General features: G+C 44.0%; 3 protein-coding genes and 2 long non-coding RNA genes across 5 annotated transcripts; 2 read left to right on the top strand and 3 right to left on the bottom strand.

The window, feature by feature from the left end:
- Nucleotides 1-1,387, bottom strand: LOC311009583. Its single transcript, XR_014596668.1, has 3 exons — nt 1,289-1,387; nt 1,080-1,160; nt 1-1,000 (listed from the first exon to the last, which is right to left on the bottom strand). It is a non-coding gene; the product is annotated as an uncharacterized lncRNA (long non-coding RNA).
- Nucleotides 1,388-2,366: 979 nt separating this feature from the next.
- LOC311009582 lies at nt 2,367-3,887 on the bottom strand. The gene is made up of 3 exons (XR_014596667.1): nt 3,811-3,887; nt 3,554-3,685; nt 2,367-2,408 (listed from the first exon to the last, which is right to left on the bottom strand). It is a non-coding gene; the product is annotated as an uncharacterized lncRNA (long non-coding RNA).
- A 1,824-nt stretch (nt 3,888-5,711) lies between these two features.
- gca (grancalcin) lies at nt 5,712-9,879 on the bottom strand. The gene is made up of 8 exons (XM_084004679.1): nt 9,721-9,879; nt 8,713-8,940; nt 8,297-8,366; nt 8,137-8,180; nt 7,865-8,012; nt 7,456-7,569; nt 7,140-7,198; nt 5,712-6,681 (listed from the first exon to the last, which is right to left on the bottom strand). Exons 1-8 carry the CDS (start codon nt 9,742-9,744, stop codon nt 6,655-6,657), a joined length of 714 nt encoding a protein of 237 aa, XP_083860805.1. The 5' UTR covers nt 9,745-9,879; the 3' UTR covers nt 5,712-6,654.
- A 3,798-nt stretch (nt 9,880-13,677) lies between these two features.
- LOC311009696 (dipeptidyl peptidase 4-like) lies at nt 13,678-20,552 on the top strand. Its single transcript, XM_084004024.1, has 26 exons — nt 13,678-14,066; nt 14,158-14,245; nt 14,569-14,661; nt 15,035-15,126; nt 15,296-15,370; nt 15,454-15,506; nt 15,585-15,657; nt 15,819-15,939; nt 16,024-16,178; nt 16,262-16,356; nt 16,423-16,552; nt 16,631-16,669; nt 16,887-16,982; nt 17,082-17,152; nt 17,270-17,323; nt 17,431-17,543; nt 17,686-17,733; nt 17,828-17,926; nt 18,461-18,530; nt 18,608-18,802; nt 19,011-19,065; nt 19,294-19,393; nt 19,484-19,542; nt 19,613-19,685; nt 20,034-20,107; nt 20,192-20,552. Exons 1-26 carry the CDS (start codon nt 14,064-14,066, stop codon nt 20,282-20,284), a joined length of 2,217 nt encoding a protein of 738 aa, XP_083860150.1. The 5' UTR covers nt 13,678-14,063; the 3' UTR covers nt 20,285-20,552.
- A 672-nt stretch (nt 20,553-21,224) lies between these two features.
- On the top strand, nt 21,225-22,581 carry LOC311009690 (glucagon-1-like; the record flags this gene model as incomplete). Its single annotated transcript, XM_084004014.1, has 5 exons — nt 21,225-21,322; nt 21,584-21,745; nt 21,853-21,969; nt 22,340-22,477; nt 22,557-22,581. The coding sequence occupies 5 exons, from the start codon at nt 21,225-21,227 to the stop codon at nt 22,579-22,581; spliced, it is 540 nt and encodes a 179-aa protein (XP_083860140.1).
- Nucleotides 22,582-24,484: the final 1,903 nt, after the last annotated feature.

Here is a 24,484-nt window from a genome sequence, read left to right as displayed (position 1 = left end):
AGCTCCTTGAACTCCCTGCAGCAAAAAACCCTAAGCAGGGATTATTATCAGACAAACCAACTTTATTTAGAGAGTCTCTGTGTAGCTCAGCTGGGTGAACAAAGGGCTGCAGACCTGAAGGTTGTAGGTTTGAGTCCCAGCTGTCTCAGTAGCCTGCTCAGTGAATTTTGAGGTGGTTATTTCCAAACGAAGAGGATAAATAGAAGTTTCCCACTGTTTCTGACGTGCCGGCTGGTGGAGCGGAGGCAATGAACCCGACAACAAGGTGTCGACAGCAGCAGGGTTCAAGTCCCGGCTGCTCTTGGTCATTCCTCCTGCACTCCTTTAGGGGGTGCTGTGCTGAGTCCTGATGTCAAAGGGAACAAACCAACACATTATTGCGTGACACCAGGTAGCCCAGTGAGACGAGTGCAGGTCTGGAGACCAGAAGGTCTCCTGTTCAAACCCGGGCCGGCACTCTGGATTTTAAGGCCCGACGTTCCCACACGACGAGGATAAATAGGAGTTCCAAACACTAACTAGTGTGAGAGGCGCTGGTGTGATGGTAACGTTCCCGCAGGTATCGGAGGGCCACGGACAAGGTATCGGACAGAGAGGTCGAGGGTTCGAGTCCAGCTCTCTCGTCGGAGAGAGAGCATTGAAGTCTGAAGGTTCTGAGGGAAATGGGCGTGGTATTAGAGATGCAAGTCCTGTGATAAGGCGACAGGGGCCACAGGCTAGGACGACTTCAACATCACACCGCCAAGTGTCAGAACTCCCCGTGGGCTTCTGCCTACGGGGGCCCAAACAGGACAATACAAGGGGTTATGCATCATTATGTTTCAGTGACTCGTTTATTTGCGATCCTTTATTTCATTTATGGATTTTGCAGCACTGCCGCCGTCAGCACCCTCGCCGTCAGCCATGGGTGAAAGCTCGGTTGCTTGCTCAGTGTTGCTCCAACTTGTTGACCTCTGGAGGTCTGAAGGGACGAGGACTCTGGGACCAGACTGGACTCCAGCTGCAGGACAGAAGACAAACACAAGTCAAACACTTATTTCATCACTTTTCCTTCCCTTAGAAATATTTCGGCAACTCACTTCAGATTCCCAGCATTTCAAGACCCAAAGAGGAATTAGGCGGGGATGACCGAGGCTGCCACGGCAACCATGCTGACGGTTCTGTAACAATAACACATTGTGAGGAAAAGTTGAGGTTAACAACATGAACATCTTCTCACAAGTTAGTCAATTGCAAACAGGTTACAAAGCGAGTCCAAGTCAGGAACCAAACAGTGCTCCTTTCTCACCTGAGAGGTGCAGAGTCACATGGCTGCCATCTTTGGAAACGCCATCACCAAATCTTCCCGCAAAACAGGAAAACAACTTAGAAGAATCACCTCTTTTTAACCTGGAGCTCCTTTTGTGCTTGGATGTCAAACCACCACAACAGTGTGTTCAAACAGGACACATGACAAGATAAAGGAAACCGCCAAATTCTATACCACTTATTATTTAGTGTGATGATCATGGAGCCGATACTGTTCTCCCACAATGCAATTGGATTTTTCCCAATGGTGAATGTTGGTGAGATACTTCCAGAAATGTCTAATCAAACATACAGATAAATACAGTATTCAATCTTAACATGGACACTTTTGCACCTGTTTCTGAGGTTTCATTAGCAATGACATTGTAAAGCTGCACTTTGATTGGTCATTACACATATTACACACTATTTAAAAAGGGTTCAGACATGTAACAGATACATCAGCAGGTTCATACCCTGGGAACCACTATAGCTGATTTAAACCCTGGAACATGTATGAAAAGATGAACGTACTTCACCATTTCACAGGACATGATGATGATGATGAGAATGATGAGCCGCTCGCTGTTCTGAGAGGTGTTTCCCGTTCTCGCCATCCACAGCACTCGATGGCTCCTCTGGGAGGTCGACGTCTGCATCCTGATACGCAGCCCTGAAACACACAAACCCACGTTAGTCGCCTGAATGCAACCCGGCATGGACCCTCCACCCTCAGCCAGCCAATGTTTACATGCAGCCCCTCTTTTCATGACAGACAACACCAAATAATACACATCTACAGTATTAGATACTGTATTATGATTCAAAGGTAGGTGGCAAAACATATTGTTCAGTTATTTTATTTGACAAATATTCCTCATATCATCCATTACTTCTCCCACCTCCAGTCTGTACTTCATCTACACCTGTCAGAGTCCTGTTGCCCTCTGGGAGATGGAGGCGCTCCCATGGCTGCTCCCTCTCGGTGGGGAGATCGCCCCCTCGTGTTCGAACGTGGTACTACGCCCCTCCCGAGTCTCGGTGGAAGTGCGCGAGTCCTAACGTGACAACCCGGTGGAGGCGCGTCTCTTACCCTGGCCCTCCCTATAACTATGGAGTCCCTTATGAGAGAATATATATATATATATGACGTCATAAACAGGATGTTGACATCCATATTACACAACAATCTCATTACCTCAGTTTATTTATATTGGCCATAAACCACAGGGGAACAACTTAGTTCAGAATACAACAGAGACAATCTACAGCACTTTGGATTTATTTGGATGTAAATCAACAATCACACATTACATTAAAACACAAACACAACAAACTACATGCAACACAAACAAACTACATGCAACACAAACAAACTACATGCAACACAAACATAAACTACATGCAACACAAACAAACTACATGCAACACAAACAAACTACATGCAACACAAACATAAATTGCAACAACAGTACAAGGTACTTCAACTTACAGGGACTTTAGCTTTAATATCAAAGTGTGTTTAACAAGGTTACCAGAACTTTACGTGCTTTGTGGAAAACATCCAGCCTCAACAATTCACACTTTAATCAAATGACGTTCCACCGTCTGAACACATGAACTGGATGTGCAGTCCATGTGTTTGGGGGGGGGGGGGGGGGGGCTTCTCATGGATCCGGCCTGGGGAGAATTCCGCTGAAAGACAGACAAGTTCAACATTAAATTCCTTTTCTCAATCTAATTAAACATCTCCCTGAATCCCAACACAGGTCTACGACTAAGACAACAACCTTGACTAACTTCCACAACTGAGAGAGGTTAAAAAGGGATGAGAACTACGGTCTTAACGTCCACCAGACTCCTCAGTGATCTGGTGGATCCACCCTCTCTGCCTCTCCGGGTTTCCGACAACAAAGTGGAACCAACTACATTGCAGGATCTTCCATAAAGAGGCCACAACAGTCAGTGTGGGTCATGCCTTTCACAGCCATCTCATACATGTGATTACATCCAAGTACAGGGATGAAAAACTCATTCAATCAAAGCACTAAACAGCAGCCAGTGCTCTCCCTGCAAACAAACAAAGCACCGCTTCATTTATGGCGAGCTACGATTTCCAAGACACACTTTACAATATGCATCGCCAGCGTCCAATCACAGTATCTACTCTCGTTAACCCATAACTTCATTAATATCCGACCATAAAACAACACAAACATTAACATGAATGTGAAACAATGCTAACAAACATAAAGCTTCACCTTACCAGTCAAACATCTCGGCCACATGGAGCTGGAGTGAAGCCTGAAGCCTCACCTGCTGCCAATCAGTCCATTAGGCAGCTTCTCTGCTGATTGGCCGGGAGTTTCCGCATGGTCCTAGTGCCGGATCTTCAGGACTAATGTGGGATTCAATCAAGTGTCAATTTGGAGACAAACAGAAACGCACAACTAATAATGTGGCACCAAATCGAGCTGACGTGTATTAAATCAAAGAAACGTGCATTTCTAAACTAATATTAACTCACAGGTGACGCAGGAAGCCTCCGAACCAACAGCGACGGTAGAACCGTCCCACGCATGCGTACAACTAGAACCCACGTATTTTCTTCTTCTTCTTCTTCTTTAATTAGGCAGACTAGACGCAGCTATGGCGTATTGCTGCCGCTACAGTTTGTTGCACCCACGTATCCCAACGTGCGCGCGACCTGATGGCTTAATATGCTGCCAGGTGCGCACGACCGTCATCAAACCGGACCCCGCCCCCTTTTCTTCAACCTGGCCCAGCTGTGGGAAAACGTCCTCTCCTCGTCGAGCCAATCAATAGAGTGGTGAAGTCCCGCCCCTCCATTTCCGGGACATGGGTCCTCAAAAGCAAAAAAATATCAATGCGATTCAATGGGTAGATACAAATTATTTTCTGGTCCCGTTTGAATTGTGCCATGGATTTCACATATGTTCTTTGTGATATTTAAAGAAAATTTTTCACGCAAAGAAGACGACAATTAAGCGCGAAGAGTTTTGATAAAGTTAGGTTTTGTGTGAGCCGCTTTGTGAACTACAGCTCCTCGCTGTTCTCGTCGCGAATGATATACGTCACCACCCGCCGAGTCCGAAGTCCGCCGAGATGGCTGTTTCTCTGCTCCACTTCACCGCTTTTTTCCAAGGGCAGAATAAAAGTATCGAAAGGGGGGAGAACCACTATAAGTCGGGTCATGTGGAGAGCCTCAACTTCGCCGATGGGGAGGGAAAAGGGCGATGACGTGACGTCACATACGCGACACAACATGTAGTCTTTATCATTGTGTTTTCTCAATGAATTTTAACTGAAGAATTGCACAATAAACGGTCAAACTCTTGACATGGAAAATTATAATTTAAGCCTATAAACAACATTTGTGTAATCCAAGGCATAACGACCGGGGGATCAGATAATAATTATTTTCCGTCCATTGAACACCATTCATTTTTTTCGCTCCGAAAGGACCCATGGCGCCGTTACTTCCTGCTTCCGCTTCGGCACTCTATATGGAGTCAACCTTACGTGATGACGTAGTAGAATATTACTTATTAGTAGAAGATTTGAGATATTAGATATTATTTTACAAGATTCAACCTGAGCGAGTGCTTGCATGTAATTTGTCTGCCTTGACAATACCGCTGGGGTACTTCATGGCTGTGGCCACCAGAGGGCGTTAAAGCTCACGGCTCTACACTGCCCTCCGGTGGACACGGTGCGTAATTACACCCTGTTGACTTAGATTTCCCATTATTTAATCGCGCGAGTGTACTTAATGGCTGTGGCCGCCACAGGGTATTACAGCTCACGACTCTACACTGCCCTCCGGTGGTCACGGTGCGTAATTACACCTTGCTGTATTTGAATTCTAATGACTAAACGGGAAGTAGTGCTTGTATATCTCACACACACACACACACACACACACACACACACACACACACACACACACACACACACACACACACACACACACACACACACACACACACACACACACACACACACACACACACACACACACACACACACACACACACACACACACACACACACACACACACACACACACACGAATAACAACTACTAGTGCATGTTTTAGATTAAAAGATTAAACACATTACCATTAACTTGCTGATATCAAAGAATACAACCAGGAGACATTATCAAAATCTTACACTTTTATTTAAGACCCAGAAAACAGACAACCTGCTGTACTGCTGGATATAAATGTCACTTATTTACTCTAGTGCTGTTCATTATTGATGCATGCTTTTGAAATGTTTGCCACTGAATTTAAAACAACCCTTAACAGCTGATTTGAATGTTTCTGTTCTCAACTATTTACAATAAATGACTGTGTAAATAGACTGGTGGAGGAATAAATTAATCAACTGAACGCATACTGATTAGAAATATGTTTATTGTGAGTAACAAAATGTGATCTTTACTACAACATTTGCGTGTGCGCAGAGGTCGACTTCACAAATGACAACACGGCTGCGTTTGTGTGGAAACATGGAAAACAAAGAGGTTTAAAGTGTCAGGCGTATGCACAGACTGCAGCTAGAACACTTTATAAAGTCTCATTAGAACAGACATCAGTGTGGATTTACATCAGCTCACAGTCACTTTGGCTTGTTGTCAAGTGAAACAGAGTTCTTATGAATCTATATCAAACATTTTTATGAAACAGAAGTGCAAAAACAGATCCAAAGCAATATTCAGTTCAGTGTAAAAGCAAAATCGTGTCACCTGTAAATGCTTTCAAACATTCCATCAGCCGTGATGCTGCCGTTACTACAAGGTTCTATATAAATGGGATATTAATGGGATATTAATATATTAGACGTACATTCAGAGATTATAATGGCACAATAGGTGTCTCTCAGGTCAGACAATCTGTCTAGAATCTGTTCATTCCTAAACCAGAGACCCAAAGCTAAATGTTCAGACGATATAATCTGCATGATTATTTCCCACTCAAACCCACATTCATCAAAGCCTCTACGTTCATTTTCTAATGTCTTTTATTCTTAAAACCTACACATCAGGACTGACCAGACACTGCAACGTGTTGGAGTCCCCTCTAATGTGGATACATACTGTGTATATATATATATATGTGTACACCTGATACATCTTCAGCACGTCCCCGTGTGACAAACAAGACTAAAGCATTACGGCAAGCGTTACAAGCGATGGGTACTTTCCTGCTGCGGCTCATGGTCGCTCAGTCAATCCTACTGGCCTCCTCCCTTTGCGTTCCCACGAGGCAGCGGTCCACGATCCACCACTGATTGGTCCGCTAGGCGCGCTGACCTCGTGGTGTGGGACCGACAGAAGGCCTTAGAGGGCCATTGTGCACAGGATGAACTGTTGACAGGAGGCAAAGAGAGAGGACGTCAACGACAGGAAGCAACAGGAGCCGCCAGTTGCAGCGGCTTCACGTGCAGGTAAATGATGTCACAGTGCTTTTTTAAAATTAATGTTTCTAGGACAACAATCTCTGGACCAGGAAGCAACCTCCCCGACTGAAAAGTGGAGCCTAACTTGCATTCTGTCTGCTGGCCATCAGAGGGCGACTTACATCGAGGACTTTTATAAAAATGACTCAATTCTTTAAAACAAGCATGATGTTCATTTAGTACATATATCTACATATACAACTTATCTAAAAATATGAGTATTGGTATAGTATATAAGTTTTCTTCATCCGTAATATCTGAATGGACGGTGCTTGACTCTCCACCCAAATCATTTTCCTTCACTGCCTCAGACACTAACAGGGTTTGAAGGAACTAACTGATGGAGAAAGAAGAAGCAGGACTTACGTCATCGTACTGGAAGCTGACCGCCCCCTGCTGCATGGTATCTCTCCGTCTGAAGTTGTCTGCAACAGGAAGAGAAACCCGTCACAGCGCCCGAGGGTCACCATTTCAACCAAGCTCGTGTCGAAACACCTTGTGACACGGATTTGTGCGCTGGGCCGAACAGGATGTGAGCACTTCAGAGATAACGACGGGGATTACGGGTGGAACGAACACGCCGTTTCACTGTCAGGTCGCGTTAGAAGCATCTGCACACATCTGTTCACTGAACGCTTCGGCTCCTTTCTCTCTCTCGATGCATCTCAGGCTGGTTTCCTACCTGTGAGAGCTCGCAGTTTGACACAGCAGGCCACGTAGTCGTCGAAGAAGATTCTGCCTCCTTTGTTGTAGCGCTTGATGATTGCATTTAGAGCCTGGGGGCTGACGCGGTAGCCTGATGTGGCGAGAGGAGACAACGTCAGACTCAGATACTCAAACTGTGGCTCAACACATGTCTTTAACATCACCACAACATACTAACTCCACTTCCACATGCAAGGACATTAACTATGCAAACACACACACACAGACACACTCCTGCTCTACTATGATTAAAAGGCTGATAACCCACATCCAGATCACACCAATTAGCACATAGTAATGCTTTCCATTTAGTCTAATTGAGTCATCAAGCAGCCATTAGAGCACTATTAGCGGCGTCTCCACCATCACACCAAAGCGACTCTCACCCATGGCGTTGATTGCCTGACTCATCTCGTGAGGTTCCACGGTGCCGCTCCTGTCCTGGTCGAACATCATGAAGTTCTGCTTCCAGCCGCTCAGAGCTGCAAACAGCTCCTTGAACTCGTTGAAACCCATCTTGCCTGTAAAGTCCCTCTGGCGACAGTCCGGTTAAGTTACGGTAACTAGCGTGGTTGGAATGAAGACGACGGCTGGTTAACACACGTATTTCACTCAGGAGTATGAATGTAATGTATGATAATGTAGCAGGAAAGGATACGTCAAGCATTGCAATCATGATCCTGCACGTCTCCAGACTGAAGGCTGTGAAGACAATAACACATGGGAAGAATTACTGCATAAATATACATAATTAAATATAGAAAATAGACTAGATGGAGAAACTATCACTGAAGATCCAGAGCCAGTCGGGGACTTACGAGTGTAGCTGCCAGTGAAACCAGACTGGGTCAGACACCTCTGGAGCTCCTCTGCATCGATCTCACCGTCCTGTACGGAGAAGGAAGTGAGATTCAGTCATGCGTGACCATTTCTATTGTTTTTGGGTGGAATATTTTAACGCCTCCGACACACTGACAGTATCAGGCCGCTGATGAGTGTTGAGTTTTTATCCCACACAATCAGTACATGTCAGACATGTCATGGAGATAGTTGTAGCAAAGCGGAGTCAAGTTAAGACGGATGTAGTTCATGAACAAACTTGTGAAACCTGAATCTGCAAAGACAGAATCTCTGGTTCGTGTCCAAACTTGAAGCGTGAAAGTCATTCACAGCGGCTCCGTGTACAATATGTGCTCGTTACGTATTTTATGAGAAATGTATCATCCACACTTACTTGGCCTGCTATGGCTGTAAAGTAACTCCACATGGGGTCGTTGGCGGCAGGTTGCGGGGCGCCGTACGTGCCAGGATAGCCTCCTCCATACGGTGCGTACCCTCCCTGAGGTGGTGCGCCTCCCATCGGCCCACCCATGTGCCCGGGCATGGGGCCTCCCATGTGTCCTCCTCGCATCCCTTGCATGGGCATCCCCTGAGCGGGCATTCCTGGCATTGGACCCCCATACTGAGGCAGAGAACAGGTTGACATAGGTTTGGTAAGTGTAAGACATCTCCGGAGGTCTAGAGGAGCTTATCTAACTCTAACCAGCATGTATTGTGCAGCGATCACTGGTCCATTCTTCAGTTTTGCACATATGCAGAGTTGGGTCAGTATTCGAACCCACATCCTCTCTGCAACGGACATATGAGCAATAGGTGCAATATTGTTATTAAATGCATATTGCATGCAGCAGCACATACTCAGTAAGGGAGTGTGTACTACTTACCAGACTGTGGTACTAAAATAGAACAGGGAGTGTTGGTGCCTTTAATCACCTGAACATTTCCAGGGTCATTACGTTCACATTTAACGATACCATAAAGGTACTTGGTAAGCATTATATTCAACCACTTAATGTACATTACAGTTCTATGTGTCTTCTAGTGGTTTAGAAAAGCCAGTGTAGGTCAAGCCTGCTAACATTCACATCTAGTGGGCTAAAGGGGAGCGCTAATTCTGTTAGTCTTCCTGAGTGTTGAGGAATTTTCATCCCGGAAGTCCATTTATAATAAACTATGATGCCAATATGGCTCCTGACTCCCATATCAAACTGACAAATAACGCCCTATTGTGTTTAAACTATATATGGATAGCTACCTTGCTAAATAAGGACAGAGGAACCTTAAGACACCTGGTGACAAAACATCGGAAATTAGCTGAAACAAGCGCCCCGGGCTAGCTTTCATGCTAACTGGTGTAGCTCGTTTTTCGCCATTAAACCATGGCTACACGTCATTTACTCACCCCGCCGTATCCTGGATAAGCCATTTGGTGAAATACAGTCACCCGTCACAAGTTTAATGTCTTTAAAACGTTACCGAAGCCGTACGGTACGGATTTCTCGGTTGTAACTTCCGATACGTCTGAACAGCCGTTACCTCACATCCGGGTGAGTGAAAAGTGGCGGAAGTGCGTTGACTGACAGCGCGCGTAGCCAATGAATGGGGAGCAGTGTGGGGGGAAAGACCCGCCCATTAATTGTATACATTTTTCTCGGTTGCGTTTTAGTACACCTCGTACATTTTATACACCATTCAAAACGGTTGGGAATTCAAAGATTTCAAGGTAAGAATACATATAAAAATAAGACAAAGTGTCGTTTTATTCAAACATGCTTGAATATTTTAATATTATTTATTATTATTATATTAAGTAACTTGGATTTTAACAATCCTAGTTGGCATGTAAGTGAAGAGTCTTCACTTTCCCAGTTTTTATCAACTTCTCACTAAAGAATTTCCTTTTTTTTATGTTGTTTTTCGTATTCGTGACTTTTGAAGTGCACACATAGACTTTTACAAAAGACTTATACGCGTATAAACGTGCTGGAAATCCAGTTAACATGTTTTTAAAGCTTTTAGTGTTCGGCAACAAAAAAATAAAAGATTATTGTCTGTCATGCATTGCTTCCTGTCACCACTAGATGGAGACATTGGGGCTTTTAATATACCATGGAGAAACAAAAAACTACATGTTTTATTTTGAATAGAAACTGAAGCAAAGGCTGCATTATATTAGCCATAGAAATACATTATACATTAACACAATGAGGAGGAACAATAAGTGGAATTTATATTTTTCACGTGCACTTCAGAGGGAATTTCACACACTCTTGCTCCATCTGTCTGCTTTATTAACCACGTATGTACGATGTCAGGGACAGTCAACTCATTTTATTGTGAGTTACAGGGTGAGAATCACAAGCACAAACCACAAGCACTGTATGTCACCCTTCAGTGACATGCATTGCGAGGTCAACAGGAAAGCGGTGCAGCTTCCTGTCGAGCTCTGTTGTGTCTCTAACTTATCCAAACATCTGTGGTGGGAGGGGACCAGCGACTCGGATGTAACAGGCCAATTAGTGTGAATGGTGCCGGCTCATGAGCGCATACACCGGCAGCTACGAAGGTTATGTTGCTATACTGATTACATGGAGATGTTCATCTCCTATTATCGTCTTCATTTTATTTTATTTTCATTTGCTTCTATAGTCTACAAAAATATGTTCTTTACTGGAGAATATTAGCACTCTTTTATTCACATTATTACAGTTTTTCTAATTGTTTAGGTACTATCTTTGAAATCTTAGTCTATTTTTTGCAAACCTCTACACCAAAAGTGCCTAAACTGTCATTCTGTCTACTGGCCATCAGGGGGCGACTCCTCTGGGTATCGTTGTGTTCAAAATGAAGTTACAGAGCTCTGGGTCTGACTATGTTTCCCTGACGAACAACAGAGTGTGACATTTCACAAAGTCTGACTACTATATTTTCCCTGACCCAGTCTTTTAAACAATATTGAATATTTAATTGTACAAGCGCGTTCCTTCCTCGTATCTGACTCCATCCCTGCTTCTTTCTGGCTGTAACCTGAACCTTAAACAATCTTGCATACATGCATGATATTAACCGACACATTTGACAGTTTTCATCCATCACATCCGTCCAGAACCTCCCTATAAGGAGTTGTTTTCTACAAGTAGGCGATGGCAGTTATTCACCGTGTCTCCCCCATCCCTGTCATTGTGACCTGTGGTTACCAATTCCTGTTTTCTAGGGCTTGTGGTTTTCAGGACCTTACAACATATTACGGTGAACAGAGCCAATTGTGGTTTATCACACTCATGAAGGAGAGTACGTTTAATGCAAGCAAGCCAGTGTTGCTGTTACAGTACATTAAGCAGATACAAACGGTGTATAAGTATGTTAACAGAAACTTCACTCTGCCAGTGAGTTTTTCACAGTTACATCCAAACTCCCAACTATTCATCCTCAAGCCAAGAATGCAATTTAACCGCCGACACTCAACATCTGTCCATGTTTATCCCTGTGAACAAACACTGGACGTTTGCCGTCCAAGGAAACTGATTTTTATTGTTTGATTCTCGATTCTTTGCTGGAAACCCGTAATTCTAATGTTTTTATTCATTTTAACAGAGGAGTCACAGACATTAAGGACAGAATTACAGCAAACCAAATAGGAAACAGAGTTTTTACTTGGAATATATTCAGACTTTCAGCCGTCTCTGTCATGAGTTTGAGCCACCTTGTGTTTGGCCTCTCTTCCATTTTCTCAGAATAAGCCTTGCTGCTACAAGAAAACCTGTTAGTGTCAGCCTGATCTCTGCTTTGGTGAAGCCTGGTGCCATATTATCTCTTACCACATACCTCTTCACTAATGTCACTGCAAATGTCCTCTTGCCACACCGTTCCTAGGCCTTCACACATTCTTGTCGGGAAATTATAATTTATCTATAAATTATTGAGGCAGAGTAAGGTATGAGGAGCATTTAGAAACCATATTCTCTTGTACTTCTTCTCTTCTGAGTCCAAAAACAGACCGTATGCTGCTCCTCAGCTGTAAATATTTACAGAAATCCACTTTCACGGTTTAAATTGTGCTTAAATTTGGGATACTTAAGAAACGCGGCATCAGTAAGCATGTTGCTCACCCTACTTCCTGCCAAGTGCAAACACCCAGCATCCATGAACTGCAGGATAATAAACGGTATCGTGTGCCAGAAGCTATGACAAATAATTTGTATTCTGTTTCTCATCGTCAGTATCTTCTTTTTTGACAAATTTCAAATATTAATTACAAAAATGTGATTATACCTTAACATTTATACTTTTATACACATGAAATAACCTACTCGGATCAAAGAGGAGACATTTTCCTCTCTCGTTCATTCAGTTTTCTCTCCATCTCCATGCACCACCACCACCACATCTGTCCAATAACACCCAATGTGTCCAAAGTGACACCTATAAACGGTTTTAGTTGCGCTTAGCGTCACCTCGATGGAGGCATCCACGAAGTAATGCTCTTCAAACAAGCCGTGCTGCATTAAGGAAGACACCCACTGTCTATATGTTTGCGGAGGATGTCCGTTCTGACGGGGACAAGTGCACAATATGATGTCTATTCCCCATAAAGGCACAGCTTTATATTTGAGAAGCTTTTAACGGGCTTTTAGCATCGACTGTGACTGGTCAGCACTCACAGGATGGACAAAGAGGCCGTGGCCACGTGGACCCAAACTGCTGCTGCAAACCACGCTGTTGTCAAATCAATATCACGATATCCTTTTAAAACGCCGGTATTTGAGTTTTCACCTTCGTGTGTCAGTGACATAGTTCTCACGCTGCCTTCAGGGACCAAACAGGAAGGATATTAATGATAATGTCAATACAGGCATTTATGACTGGGTTTATTAGCCTCCATCCCAGCTGTTATCAGTCATTCATTAGCCATGTAGAGTCATCTGAGGCTAAATTACCAATCCCACTGCACAGACATCCATGATCCACTCAACTCGGCCTCTGATTGGAGACTACTAGTCGTTCGGAGCGACGGGTGGATCTGACGAGCACAAGCTGCAGAGCGGTTAACATTGAATTATGAAATCGCTTTCCCAAAGAGGTTCACTTCCCTTCACTGGAATATTATATTTTTGTCGTGTACACTTCTTCTAAAAAGTCTTCGGCTATTTCATTATATTTGGTGCGTAAGATTACAAAACTATTCCATTTCCCTATATATTTATATATATATGTATATATATATATATATATATATATATATATATATATATATATATATATATATATATATATAGGGAAATGGAATGTGTTAGCCTGTAAGACCAGCTGGTTAACAGTAAGCAAACAGAGGATCCTGAGTCACAGCCTCATCATGACAAAGCTATTCACTCTGTAAACACAACAAGCCCCTGATGGACAACATCTTTATTTGTTAATATACTGTAAAAAAACGCATCTTATTTGATGTGATCTGCAGTTCACATGTGTATTATGACACATTATGAGTCTGCATGTGTTGGACAGCTTGGAGAACCAGCAGCCTGACACACTTCCTCTAAAGCACTGGGACGCCCGTAAATCTGACGAACTTCACTCCGCTGGACGTTTATTGTCGCACCTTTGAAACTCGTCGAGGTAATATTTAACAGCGACGCTGCGTATCGCAAGAAAAAAAAAAGAAAAAAAGTTGAGCGTTGCTTTGTCCGCGCGGGGTTTGGGGATTCGGACGGCTGTTTGACGCACCTTCACCTGAGCGCAGCGACGATGGTCGGTGGCGGTTTGTTCACACTCATCGTTCACATCGACACTTTGTTTCTCCTCGCAGACTTCTTACTCCCCCCCCTGCTCTACTCAACAGGTTTCCATCGGCAAGGTGCTCCTCGGAGTCTTCGGGGTGGTGGTGGTCGTCATTCTGATCGCGGTGCCCACGGCTTTATTCCTGAACGGTGAGTACGAGCCGTTAAACGCATCCGGAAGAATGCGCATTACGCGCGCGTCATTACGCACGATGGAAACTCTTCAGCCTAACGATAGGAAACGTCAAGATACTTTTAATTCCACCTTACAATAAAACTCTACATTGCATTATTTGAGGGAGGAGTTCCCGGATGCAACATAGTTTCATCCCCACTCGGTACATTCCCCATCATGAGCCCCAAACGCGCTGACGTCAGCAATGTTCCACTTGTCGTTATCAGACGCACTTGCCCTCTTTTATGATGTGTGTTGGATCATATCTGTGACCTGTGACCTCACCGTGCGTTTTCAGAGGAGAAGGCAGACGACAGGAGGTCTTTCACCTTGGAGGATGCCTTCAACAGTTCACTCAAACCAAAGTTTTTCAGCATGATGTGGATCTCAGGTGAGACAATTAAACCTGCAACAACCACAAGAAAAGGGGGAGCAATGAACATGATGATTTAAAAACCCTAACTGTGTCAGGAGGATGTTTTATGATCTATACTCACCTTCAAACCAGTTACTAATTCACTGACATTGATCCCATCATTCCTGTGTGTAAATATTGTCCTAAGACTTAATGATAAATGGGCTTCCAACCACGTCAACGTTCACCCATTCACACTGAAGTGCCTTCAACTTGCATTCTCTCGGCTGGCCATCAGGGGGCGACTCCTCTGATTGCATGGAAGTCTAAACCCTGTTAGCTCTGTCGGTTATGTGGCTATATTCATGCATTGCACTTCTGCTCTTTTATCCCTCATCTTGCGCCGCAGATTATGAGTATCTGAATAAGATCCAGGGCTCAGTCTTCCTCCACAACGTGGTCACAGGAGCGTCCTCGGAGTTCTTGAGCAAAGACAAGTTCGTGAGTCATGCTTCCTTTTTCCGTCTCTGAGCTGTTTTGTTTGAGCGTGTAAAATGACCATGAAAACTACAAAAAAAAAACCTCCAAACAGGCGCCACGTTGTCTGCGAGGTCATGCGCGAGGCTCAGTGAGACGCTCACAAAAGTGCCCTTTTTTCTCCCCGACACAGACCGAAAAGGACGCCTATGGTTACCAGCTGTCTGCCGACCGCAGATATGTGGCATTCGAGAGCAAACGCACCAAGGTACGGTCAGCGTTTCCTCCCATTCCCCGGATGTACGTTCACGGCTGAAGGCTCACACTGCTGTGTCTCTGTTATTCCATTAGGTGTGGAGGCATTCATATACAGCTTCATATTCCCTTTTTGACCGGGAATCAGAGTAAGTTCCCTAATTATGACTCCTCATGGCACGGCTCGCTACAGTTCTGCAAAATCTCTGTTTTATTCTTAATTTCAGCACATTTCTCAGCCCCCCTGACCTCCCGGATCAAGTCCAGTACTTCGCCTGGGCTCCAGAAGGGAACAAACTGGTAACGTGGACAAACACACACACACAGAACTCTGAGTTGACAGTTCAGGCTTTGAAGTCGGTGATGGAAGAGAGGCGAACGAGTGCAACCTTTCCCAAACACTTCAACAGAGCGTTTGTCATTTATGAACTCTTTTTCATTGTATTTTATTGTATTTGCAGGCCTATGTTTGGGGATATAATGTGTATTTAAAGTCCGACCCCGGGTCGCCCCCCAAGCAAGTCACTTTCGATGGCGAGCACAATCAGATCTTGAATGGGATCCCGGACTGGGTGTATGAGGGTAAGTGGAGATGGATGTATTCAGAATTCATGCATGCTGCAGTGGAAGTCCTGAATAATAACTCCTCCCCCTCCCCCCTGCCAGAGGAGATGTTCTCATCCAATCAGGGCCTCTGGTGGTCACCCGGAGGGAAGTACGTGGCTTACGTTCAGATCAACGACACGGGGGTCCACGCCATCGAGTACTCCTGGTATGGGGAGGGCCAGTACCCCAGCACGGTTCACATTCCGTATCCAAAGGTGGGACGTCCATCGCGGCCTTGTGCCCGATCATTGTGCCGTCGTACGTCAACGACAGTATCTGAAGTGCTTTTCTCCTGCAGCCAGGTACTCCCAACCCGACTGTCAAACTGTTCGTGGTGGACACCAACACAACGGAAATCACCGAGGTCCCCGTTCCAGGCTCCTTCAGCTCCAGGTAAAGAAACGGCTTCTGTTATTCTGTTAAACAGGGAAGATTAATCTTGTATTTTCTTGCCCTCAGTGAGCACTACCTGGCCACCGTTACCTGGGCGACGGATGAACGTCTTGCTGTCCAATGGCTGAAGAGAGTGCAAAACCACCTCGTCCTTCAGATGTACAATTTCACTGGCGTTAACTGGGATCCCGTTGAGGTGAACGTGATGTTATGGACAAGCATTATTGTTTTAAGTCACCACAGTTTATGATTAAGATTGTATTTCTTTTTACAGCCTCTGGAGTTGAAGAGTACCACGGGGTGGATCGGACGGGTATGTATGCTAGAATGGTGAATATTAATCCGCTGCTGAAAATAGTCCAACAAATGACTTTTTCCTCCATCCACCCACATTGCCCAGCTGTTTTTTGTAAATTACCCAATTTAAAACTAGATTTGTGAGCTGTTTTTAAATAATTACATTCCATCTCCGTCGGAACAGTTGGGCCAGGAAGTGTGAGAATATATGATAATATACTTTCTCTTACTAGTTCTCTCCATCAGAGCCGGTTTTTGCCACAGACAAGGACAGCTATTACCTGCTGACGAGCAACAAAGAGTACAAGCACATCCATCATGTGGTTAAGGTTGGTTGGATGATTTATTTTAGCCAGGAAAGTCAGCTCTTTCAGATTTATATCCTATATTTTCTGTAAATATAGATATAATGTTGTCTCATTGTGCAGGGCACGGCTACGCCAATCACCTCTGGGGAATGGGAAGTCATCGACATTCTGAAAGTCACAGCAGATGGCGTGTACGTTGTTGCATCATCTGCATGCACACCTGACAGCTACAACACTCTCATGCACTTTACCAAACTTTCCAAACTCTGAGTTTTATGATGAAGTAATTCGTACAAATTATTCCACAGATATTATTCAAGTAACGAGGAGGGCGGCAAGCCGGGAGGAAGGAATGTTTACAAGTAGGACTATTTATTTTACAGTTTCACTATCTTTTGTTACGTGAAGACATTTCCTCACACTTAAGGGTGCTTATGTTGTGTATTAATATTATTATTGTGTGCGTCAGGTGGACCAAACAAGGGTCCAAGTGTCTGACGTGTGCGTTACGTGGAGAAGACTGTCAATACAACTCAGCCCTTTTCAGCCACAATGCCTCCTTCTACCGTATGAGCTGCAGCGGTCAGTTTTACTTTTGTTTCAACCCCTTTCTGATTTATTTTACACACACACACACACACACACACACACACACACACACACACACACACACACACACACACACACACATAATATAATATTTTGTTTTATCGTCATTTTTAAGGTCCTGGCATTCCTTTCCATTCTCTCATGGATAACAGGAACAATACAGGTAACCCACACATTTTAACTTAAATCTGAAGCAGTATGAAAGAAGAGTAATTGTTATATTATTCTAATAAGCTTATTTTTTTTTACATTTGTAGAGCTCGTCGTTTTGGAGGACAATAAAGAATTCAGCAGCATGATATCCAACATCAAAATGCCCACCATGCGGCGACGCGCCATCCCACTTCATGGATTCAGTAAGTGGATTAAGTACGAGTTACAGTTTACATATAACCAGTTTGAACACAGTTGCAGCTGACAAACATGCAGTGAAGGAGGCAAATTTAACAAAAAGTAGAGCACAAAGTGCAAAGGAAAAAGTGAAAACTGAGGACAAACCGGTTTGAGATGAAGAATCCAGGCAGGAAATCCAACGCAGACGAACCAGAGGAACTAATGAGACAAGGAGACACAGGTGCAGACATGAGGACACTGGTTGGTGGACAGAACAAGGCTGATTAATACAACACAGGTGATACAGAGACAAAAGGAAGTGAAAACCACAAAGACAGGAAGTCAAACTGCAGGACACAAGAGGCAAAACGAACTGGGCTAAGCTAAGCTAACTGGCTACTGGCAGCAGCTTCATGTTTAGTGTACAGATATCATCCAACTGTTTTATGCACAACGAGTTAAAATCCAATATTTCACAAAAAGCCAAGATGAGAGAAAAAACCATCATCTTTCGAAGTGTCAATAATGAGTTCTATGGATGTTCATATTTTTGACAGATCTCTGGTACCAGATGTTTTTGCCTCCAGGCTTTGATGAGTCCAAGAAGTACCCCTTACTAATCGACGTGTAAGAATGAAACATTTCATTATGAAAGCTTTTCCAAACAGAGTTCATACACTGATGATGAATTATTGCCCCTCCAGGTACGCCGGTCCCTGCAGTCAGAAAGCAGACTACGCCTACAGGGTGAGCTGGTCCACCTACCTCGCCAGCACGCAGGAAGTCATCGTCGCCAGCTTCGACGGAAGAGGAAGCGGTTACCAAGGCGACAAGTTAATGCACGCCATCTACAAAGGTTTGGGAACCCATGAGGTGGAAGATCAGATAACAGCAGCCAGGTAAGGAAAGCGAGGACCAGTTAAAGACAAGTCAATGCATCTCCCGCTCAAACAAACAGCTTCACCCTCCGTTTCCCCGGAAAGCTTGATAGAAGTGGATGTGTGACTGTGGTTGAAAGGCTCCCAGGTGGACAGACGTGCACACAGGAAATGTCACGCGATGATCACAAAGCCCGTATTGAGAGAATTGTGTTGCTTTGTATTTTAGGGAATTCATCAAAATGGGCTTCGTTGACAAAGACAGAGTTGCTATTTGGGGCTGGGTAAGTTGTTTATCGCAGGTTTTTCTCGAGGCCACATTTATATTTATATATACATAAACATGACATTTGGTGGTCTTTAATTGTGGACTGCAGCTTTAAGGAACATGTAGAGAGTTATTTCAGAGTTCAGAGGGCAATAAATGACTCTGAAAAATGAGTTAATGTTTCACCCTGCTGTCAGCGTGCTCGGTCTTTACTCAAGGGTTATGAAATATGCGTCTTTCACAGTCTTACGGTGGATACGTGACGTCAATGGTCTTAGGATCCGGAAGTGGAGTTTTCAAATGTGGAATAGCAGTTGCTCCCGTGTCCAAATGGGAATATTATGGTAAATATATATTATTTTAAGGAAATTTCTTAATTTTAACACCCTTTGCCGGACCAGAAACGCTCACTTCAGTGACGTGTCTTGTTTCAGATTCCATCTACACAGAGCGCTACATGATGGAGCCCTCAGAGAATCCTCTCGGATACACCGTAAGTTTCAGCGTCTGACGGTCATTATTAGTGATCTGTTCTCCAGCAACACAAGTCTGTTTGTGCCCAGAACTCAACGGTAACCGCCAGGGCCAAGAACTTCCATTCAGTGCAGTATCTTCTGGTTCATGGAACAGCCGACGGTGAGTCATGCATGGTCTAAATGGATCTATTTATCCATTTAGTTTGTTAAAGGGTCCCAGTACAACCCTGTTAGTCTGGATATTTATACATTTAGGATTTACTAGGTTTTTCTTAATTGTTTCCCAAAGATCCTGAACTATTCCTTTAAAATTTAACACGGATACTAGCTGGTGCTGAGAGAATGATTAGTAGGATTTTGTTGACCTATTGACCTTGAGTCATCAGCTCACTCTCTTCAAGCAACGACGTTGGATTTCAGAGTCAAAGTCAAGTACTCTGTGAACCCCTGACCTTTCCAGATTGCACTGGACGCCTTGTTGATTCATTTTTGCTGTTGTGTTTTCTAGACAATGTTCATTTCCAGCAGGCGGCCGAGATCTCTGAAGCCCTGGTGGAGGAGCAGGTGGACTTTGAGGCCATGGTGAGTAACTCAGAAAAGTGGAATCGTTGGACGGCTTCGCCTTAACGTCATTTAAACAATCTATTTCCTGCCCTCGTCTTCCAGTGGTACACAGACAAGGATCATGGGCTCGGCGGCGCGGCCTATCCGCACGTCTACACCCACATGAGCCACTTCCTGCAGAGGTGCTTCGCATGAACTCCACTGGATTAAACATATACTTTTTGTTGCCTCATGTGAATAAAAAAATAATAATTGGGGATTACGTTTTTTTAATGTAAATGTAGGCTTGATAATTCATGATGTCATTCTGTGTCTGTGAAATCTTGTATTCAAGAAGAAAATGCATCCTATGATTCATTTTTTAAAGCTTGTTTTGTGAATTAAATGTTTCATTTTATACCGTTCGAGTTTACGAGATGGTCGATGTAATAATTGTTCTGTAAAATAATAAAGTACTTGATGAGGAGAACTGTTTTTGTTTGAAATGTCCCTTTTTTCATAGTTTAAGTGGAAATCAGCGTAGCAATACGTGTCTATGCAACCCTTTTTCTACAAATACAAAATATGTAGCCTTTGCGAGAGTATACAAGAATAAGTTAACATGTATTTTTATCAAACAATTGACCTTTAAAAAAAATGGAGATAAGTGCAGATGATGCAAAACGGTCAATATTGCCCATCTTTTAAATTTGATCGGAAAGAACCGACAAATACTGACTCACCTTCCTGATTACGACACAGCACGATGACACGGTAGCACATTAAAGTGTCGTCCCTACTGTCTGTTTAACAGGATGAGCCGCCGTTTGTTTGATCTTAACACCTAATGGCGTCACGCATGAACGGCGTCTTTCCTTTCTGGACAAACGCTCGGCTTGTTGATTCGGCCGACGTGCCGGGGGCCAAGCGTGTCTAATGGGTTGAGAGTAACAGGTGGACCCGTCCTCCACCTCCCATCGCGCTATATAAGCAGGAGGCGAGGGGTCGGAGGCAGACACCAGGAACACGCAGAGGGACTAATACCGTTCTCTGGGGAAAAAAGACGCAAAGGTGAGTTGTTGCAACTGTGAAGTCACTCCAGCTTTCTGATCCGACATGCAAACTGTTTCTTTGGGTGTGCCTGCAGGTTCTAACCATGAAAAGCCTCCACTTCCTGTCAACTATCCTCCTGGTCCTCGGCTTCGTCCAGAGCAGCTGGCAGGTTCCCCTGCAGGAGGCCGACGACAGCTCAAGGTACAGCTTTCACTACTTTTAGTACCTCTTCATTACTTGATGAACGTAAATCAGACTCAACTCGCTGTTCAGCAACGGTTGATGCGACAACTTTACATGCCTGATGTCCCAAAGACACCAAAGCATCTGTGGCCTAACTGCATCCGAACCGAGGTGTTATTCAAAGAGGGATTTTGTTGCTTCAAAGTTCTATGCCGATGATCCATGTCTTCCATATGTTTTGGTGACAAATTGGTGTGTTCTTTCCCCCCGGCCCTGCAGCTTTGAGACAGACGACACGTCGGTGGACGAGCCGACGGAGCTGTCGATCATGAAGAGACATTCGGAGGGAACTTTCTCAAACGACTACAGCAAATACCTGGAGGACAGGAAGGCGCAGGACTTTGTTGAGTGGCTGATGAAAAACAAGAGGAGCGGGTCAGTGTGGGATGCATTTACTGCTGCTGGTCCCTCAAAAAGGGTCACCAGAAAGCTGAAGGGTCGTGAGTTGATTCATTGATTGATTAATATATATATGTATATATTTTCAGTGGTGAAGAAAAGCGCCACGCAGACGGGACCTTCACCAGCGACGTCAGCTCTTACCTCAAGGACAAGGCAATCAAAGACTTTGTTGCCAGGCTCAAGTCTGGAAAAGTCAGAAGAGAGTAGGCTGCCCCTCCCTCTCCTCCTCCTCCTCCTAAAGTCTGATTCCAGCTGACCGGAGAGACAGACAGAAAGACCTAATCAACTGCTTCTTGTACCACCTTTTTTCCCATCCTTTGCTATTTTTTTCTCTCCTCCCTTGATGTTCCTTGTGGTTGTGCATCAATAAATCACCTGAACTTTTGCACCGCGTTGATTGATGTGTTTCCTAACGTGTGATGATTCTTTTTTTGACATGAAAAACGGTCAACGAATCGGGGAATGATCAGAGTCACACCGCAACAAAGCTGATTTTCTTCCTGATGAATGGGCCAAATATTAACAGCTGGAAATGGCAGGTTTTCCACATTGTGTGCCTGTGTACGTACTCAGATCTGACAGGCGGGGTGAGGCGTTCGGCAGGCGGCACGTAGACGGAAGCTTCACCAGCGACGTGAACAAGGTGCTGGACTCCATGGCCGCCAAGGAATATTTACTCTGGGTCATGACCTCCAAGCCTTCAGGGGAGAGGTAAAACCCAGTCACACGGCTGCGTCTGATAACCAGAGATTCTCAGCACGGCATGATTGTGATTTTCTCTCTTTTGCAGTAAGAAAAGACAAGAGGACCAATGAGACGCTCCTCAGGGACCCGCCCACACACTCCGGAGGAATAGAAAGCCATACTGCTTTGCATGTTGTAACGTCAGCACTATATTTAAATTTCTGCGTGTTTGTTTTTTTTTACTTACTGTGCGTGATGCAAAGATACAAAAAAAAAAACTCTTCCATAGTGTTTAAATGTTTAAAAAACAAATTATTTTCTATATTTTTAAGGGGAAAGCCAGAACACAAAAAGTGAAATCTCAGGTCGGCCAATATAGAAAACGTGTAGTGCAGTTAGTTTTGATTGCATATTAATTATCTGCTCTGCAAAAATAAAGATTTTCATCGTGTGTTTGTGGCGTTATTTTGTCTGCAAGTCCATTGGTTCCACATGACGCTTTAAAAACAGCTCATGAATACAATTTATTGCTAATATATATATTATTTAAAGAGATAATGAGGCCGATTTAGTAAAATGATGACGGGACAAGTGTTAAAGCCCTGTTTTTGACCTTCTCGACCTAATTTAAATTCACTCGGGACACGAACAGCTGTCTCCCGGATGAAAGTCCTGTGTTTGTATATTAAAATAACAATTCAACCAACCTCAACCACATGATGCTTGTACTCTTTGGTGTCACTCATCTGCAGGTAACAGCTGTTCTGACTTCTCTACTCTGTCGCTCTCGGCCCAAAGACCACGTGTTCCTACGGAGAAGTTAATGACATTAAAAGTAGGCATTCAAACCCACTATTTCTGTTTTGAGCGAGGATGCTCGTCTCCCTGAGAGCATCATTATTAGGGGTCAGAGATACAATCACCTCCTACCACGAGGCCAGAGGAGCTTCAGCCTGAGGGTGCAGGATGCTCTCTACCCCCCTTATATCCACCGGGGACGTGGACTCCAGCTCCTCCTGAGGTCAAAGCCTGGTATAGAGTATCTCTGTCTACCGTACGCCTCACTAGCTGACCTCCTTCCTCCCTGTGGACAAGAACAAGCATCAATAAAATCACCACATCATTTCAGTTTGTTTAAGATCTTTATTTATGCTCCCACTCACTCGCGCTCTCATCCTCATGAAAACAAATCACAATATAACAACAGGTCTGAACTGAGAAGTTTCTATACAGGTGACTTAAATTATTCAACAGAAAGTGTACAGCTAGCACTACCAAATTTAAGGCAGAATTCCACGCAAAAGTGGTCAAAAAATGTGATATTGATATAATTCTGACCCCTTATTAGTTTCTCTAATCAACTAAGAACCATCAATTAGACAATGGGAAAAGAACATCTACGACAAAAACCTGCCTTCAACACTGACTTCATGTTAGTAATATATTAGTAACATTTTACATGAATAAAATATACTATGTATTATACATTGTTAAGACTCTTTACCGTTTATTACATGTTGCCCTTCCCAGAAAAAAGGTAGCCTATTATTGCATCTCTAGAAGTGACCGTGGTCCTGCAGCGAGACGGTTTGTTTTTTATTTTTAAACAATTAGCTTCCGATGCTAACACATTGAAGGTCGTTTGGATGGGAGATCACATGTCCATGGATGACACTTACTGACAAGATGACAAGGAGTATGCAGGTGGGAAACAGAGCGCTCTGTACAGTCGCACCAGCTCAGCGGAGTCGATGGGGTTTTTAAAAAGCCAAGGCCGAGGTGCGAGAGGTGCTGGAAAATCCCCAACTATGCTGGAATGCTGTCTTGAAAAAGGTTTTCCAATAAGCTGCCCCCAAAATATACTCACACCCACAAAAGGAATAGTCAATTGGGGCTAATGTGCTTGTTTGCTTTGCTTGCCTTGAGTTAGATTTTTAAAAAAAACACACGTTTGTATGATAAATATGAAGCTCCCGCCCCATGTTTAACATGCAGACATGAGAATATTGTTGTCTCGTCTAACGGAAACAGAAT

This window comes from Eutrigla gurnardus, assembly GCF_963514095.1.
Source record: "Eutrigla gurnardus genome assembly, chromosome: 24".
NCBI classification, from domain to species: Eukaryota; Metazoa; Chordata; class Actinopteri; order Perciformes; family Triglidae; genus Eutrigla; species Eutrigla gurnardus.
The sequence above is the reverse complement of the archived record's forward strand: the minus strand, read 5'-3'. Positions and strand labels throughout refer to the sequence as shown.

Excerpts from the sequence above, each read along its gene's own strand:
- LOC311009696 (XM_084004024.1), top strand. Across the intron at positions 15,127-15,295 it reads TCTTGAGCAAAGACAAGTTC|ACCGAAAAGGACGCCTATGG; the intron begins GTGAGTCATGCT and ends TCCCCGACACAG. Across the intron at positions 20,108-20,191 it reads AGGTGGACTTTGAGGCCATG|TGGTACACAGACAAGGATCA; the intron begins GTGAGTAACTCA and ends CTCGTCTTCCAG.
- gca (XM_084004679.1), bottom strand. The coding sequence starts at position 9,744 with ATGGCTTATCCAGGATACGGCGGG. Across the intron at positions 8,181-8,296 it reads TTTCACTGGCAGCTACACTC|CCTTCAGTCTGGAGACGTGC; the intron begins GTAAGTCCCCGA and ends TTGTCTTCACAG. Across the intron at positions 8,013-8,136 it reads TCATGATTGCAATGCTTGAC|AGGGACTTTACAGGCAAGAT; the intron begins GTATCCTTTCCT and ends GACTGTCGCCAG.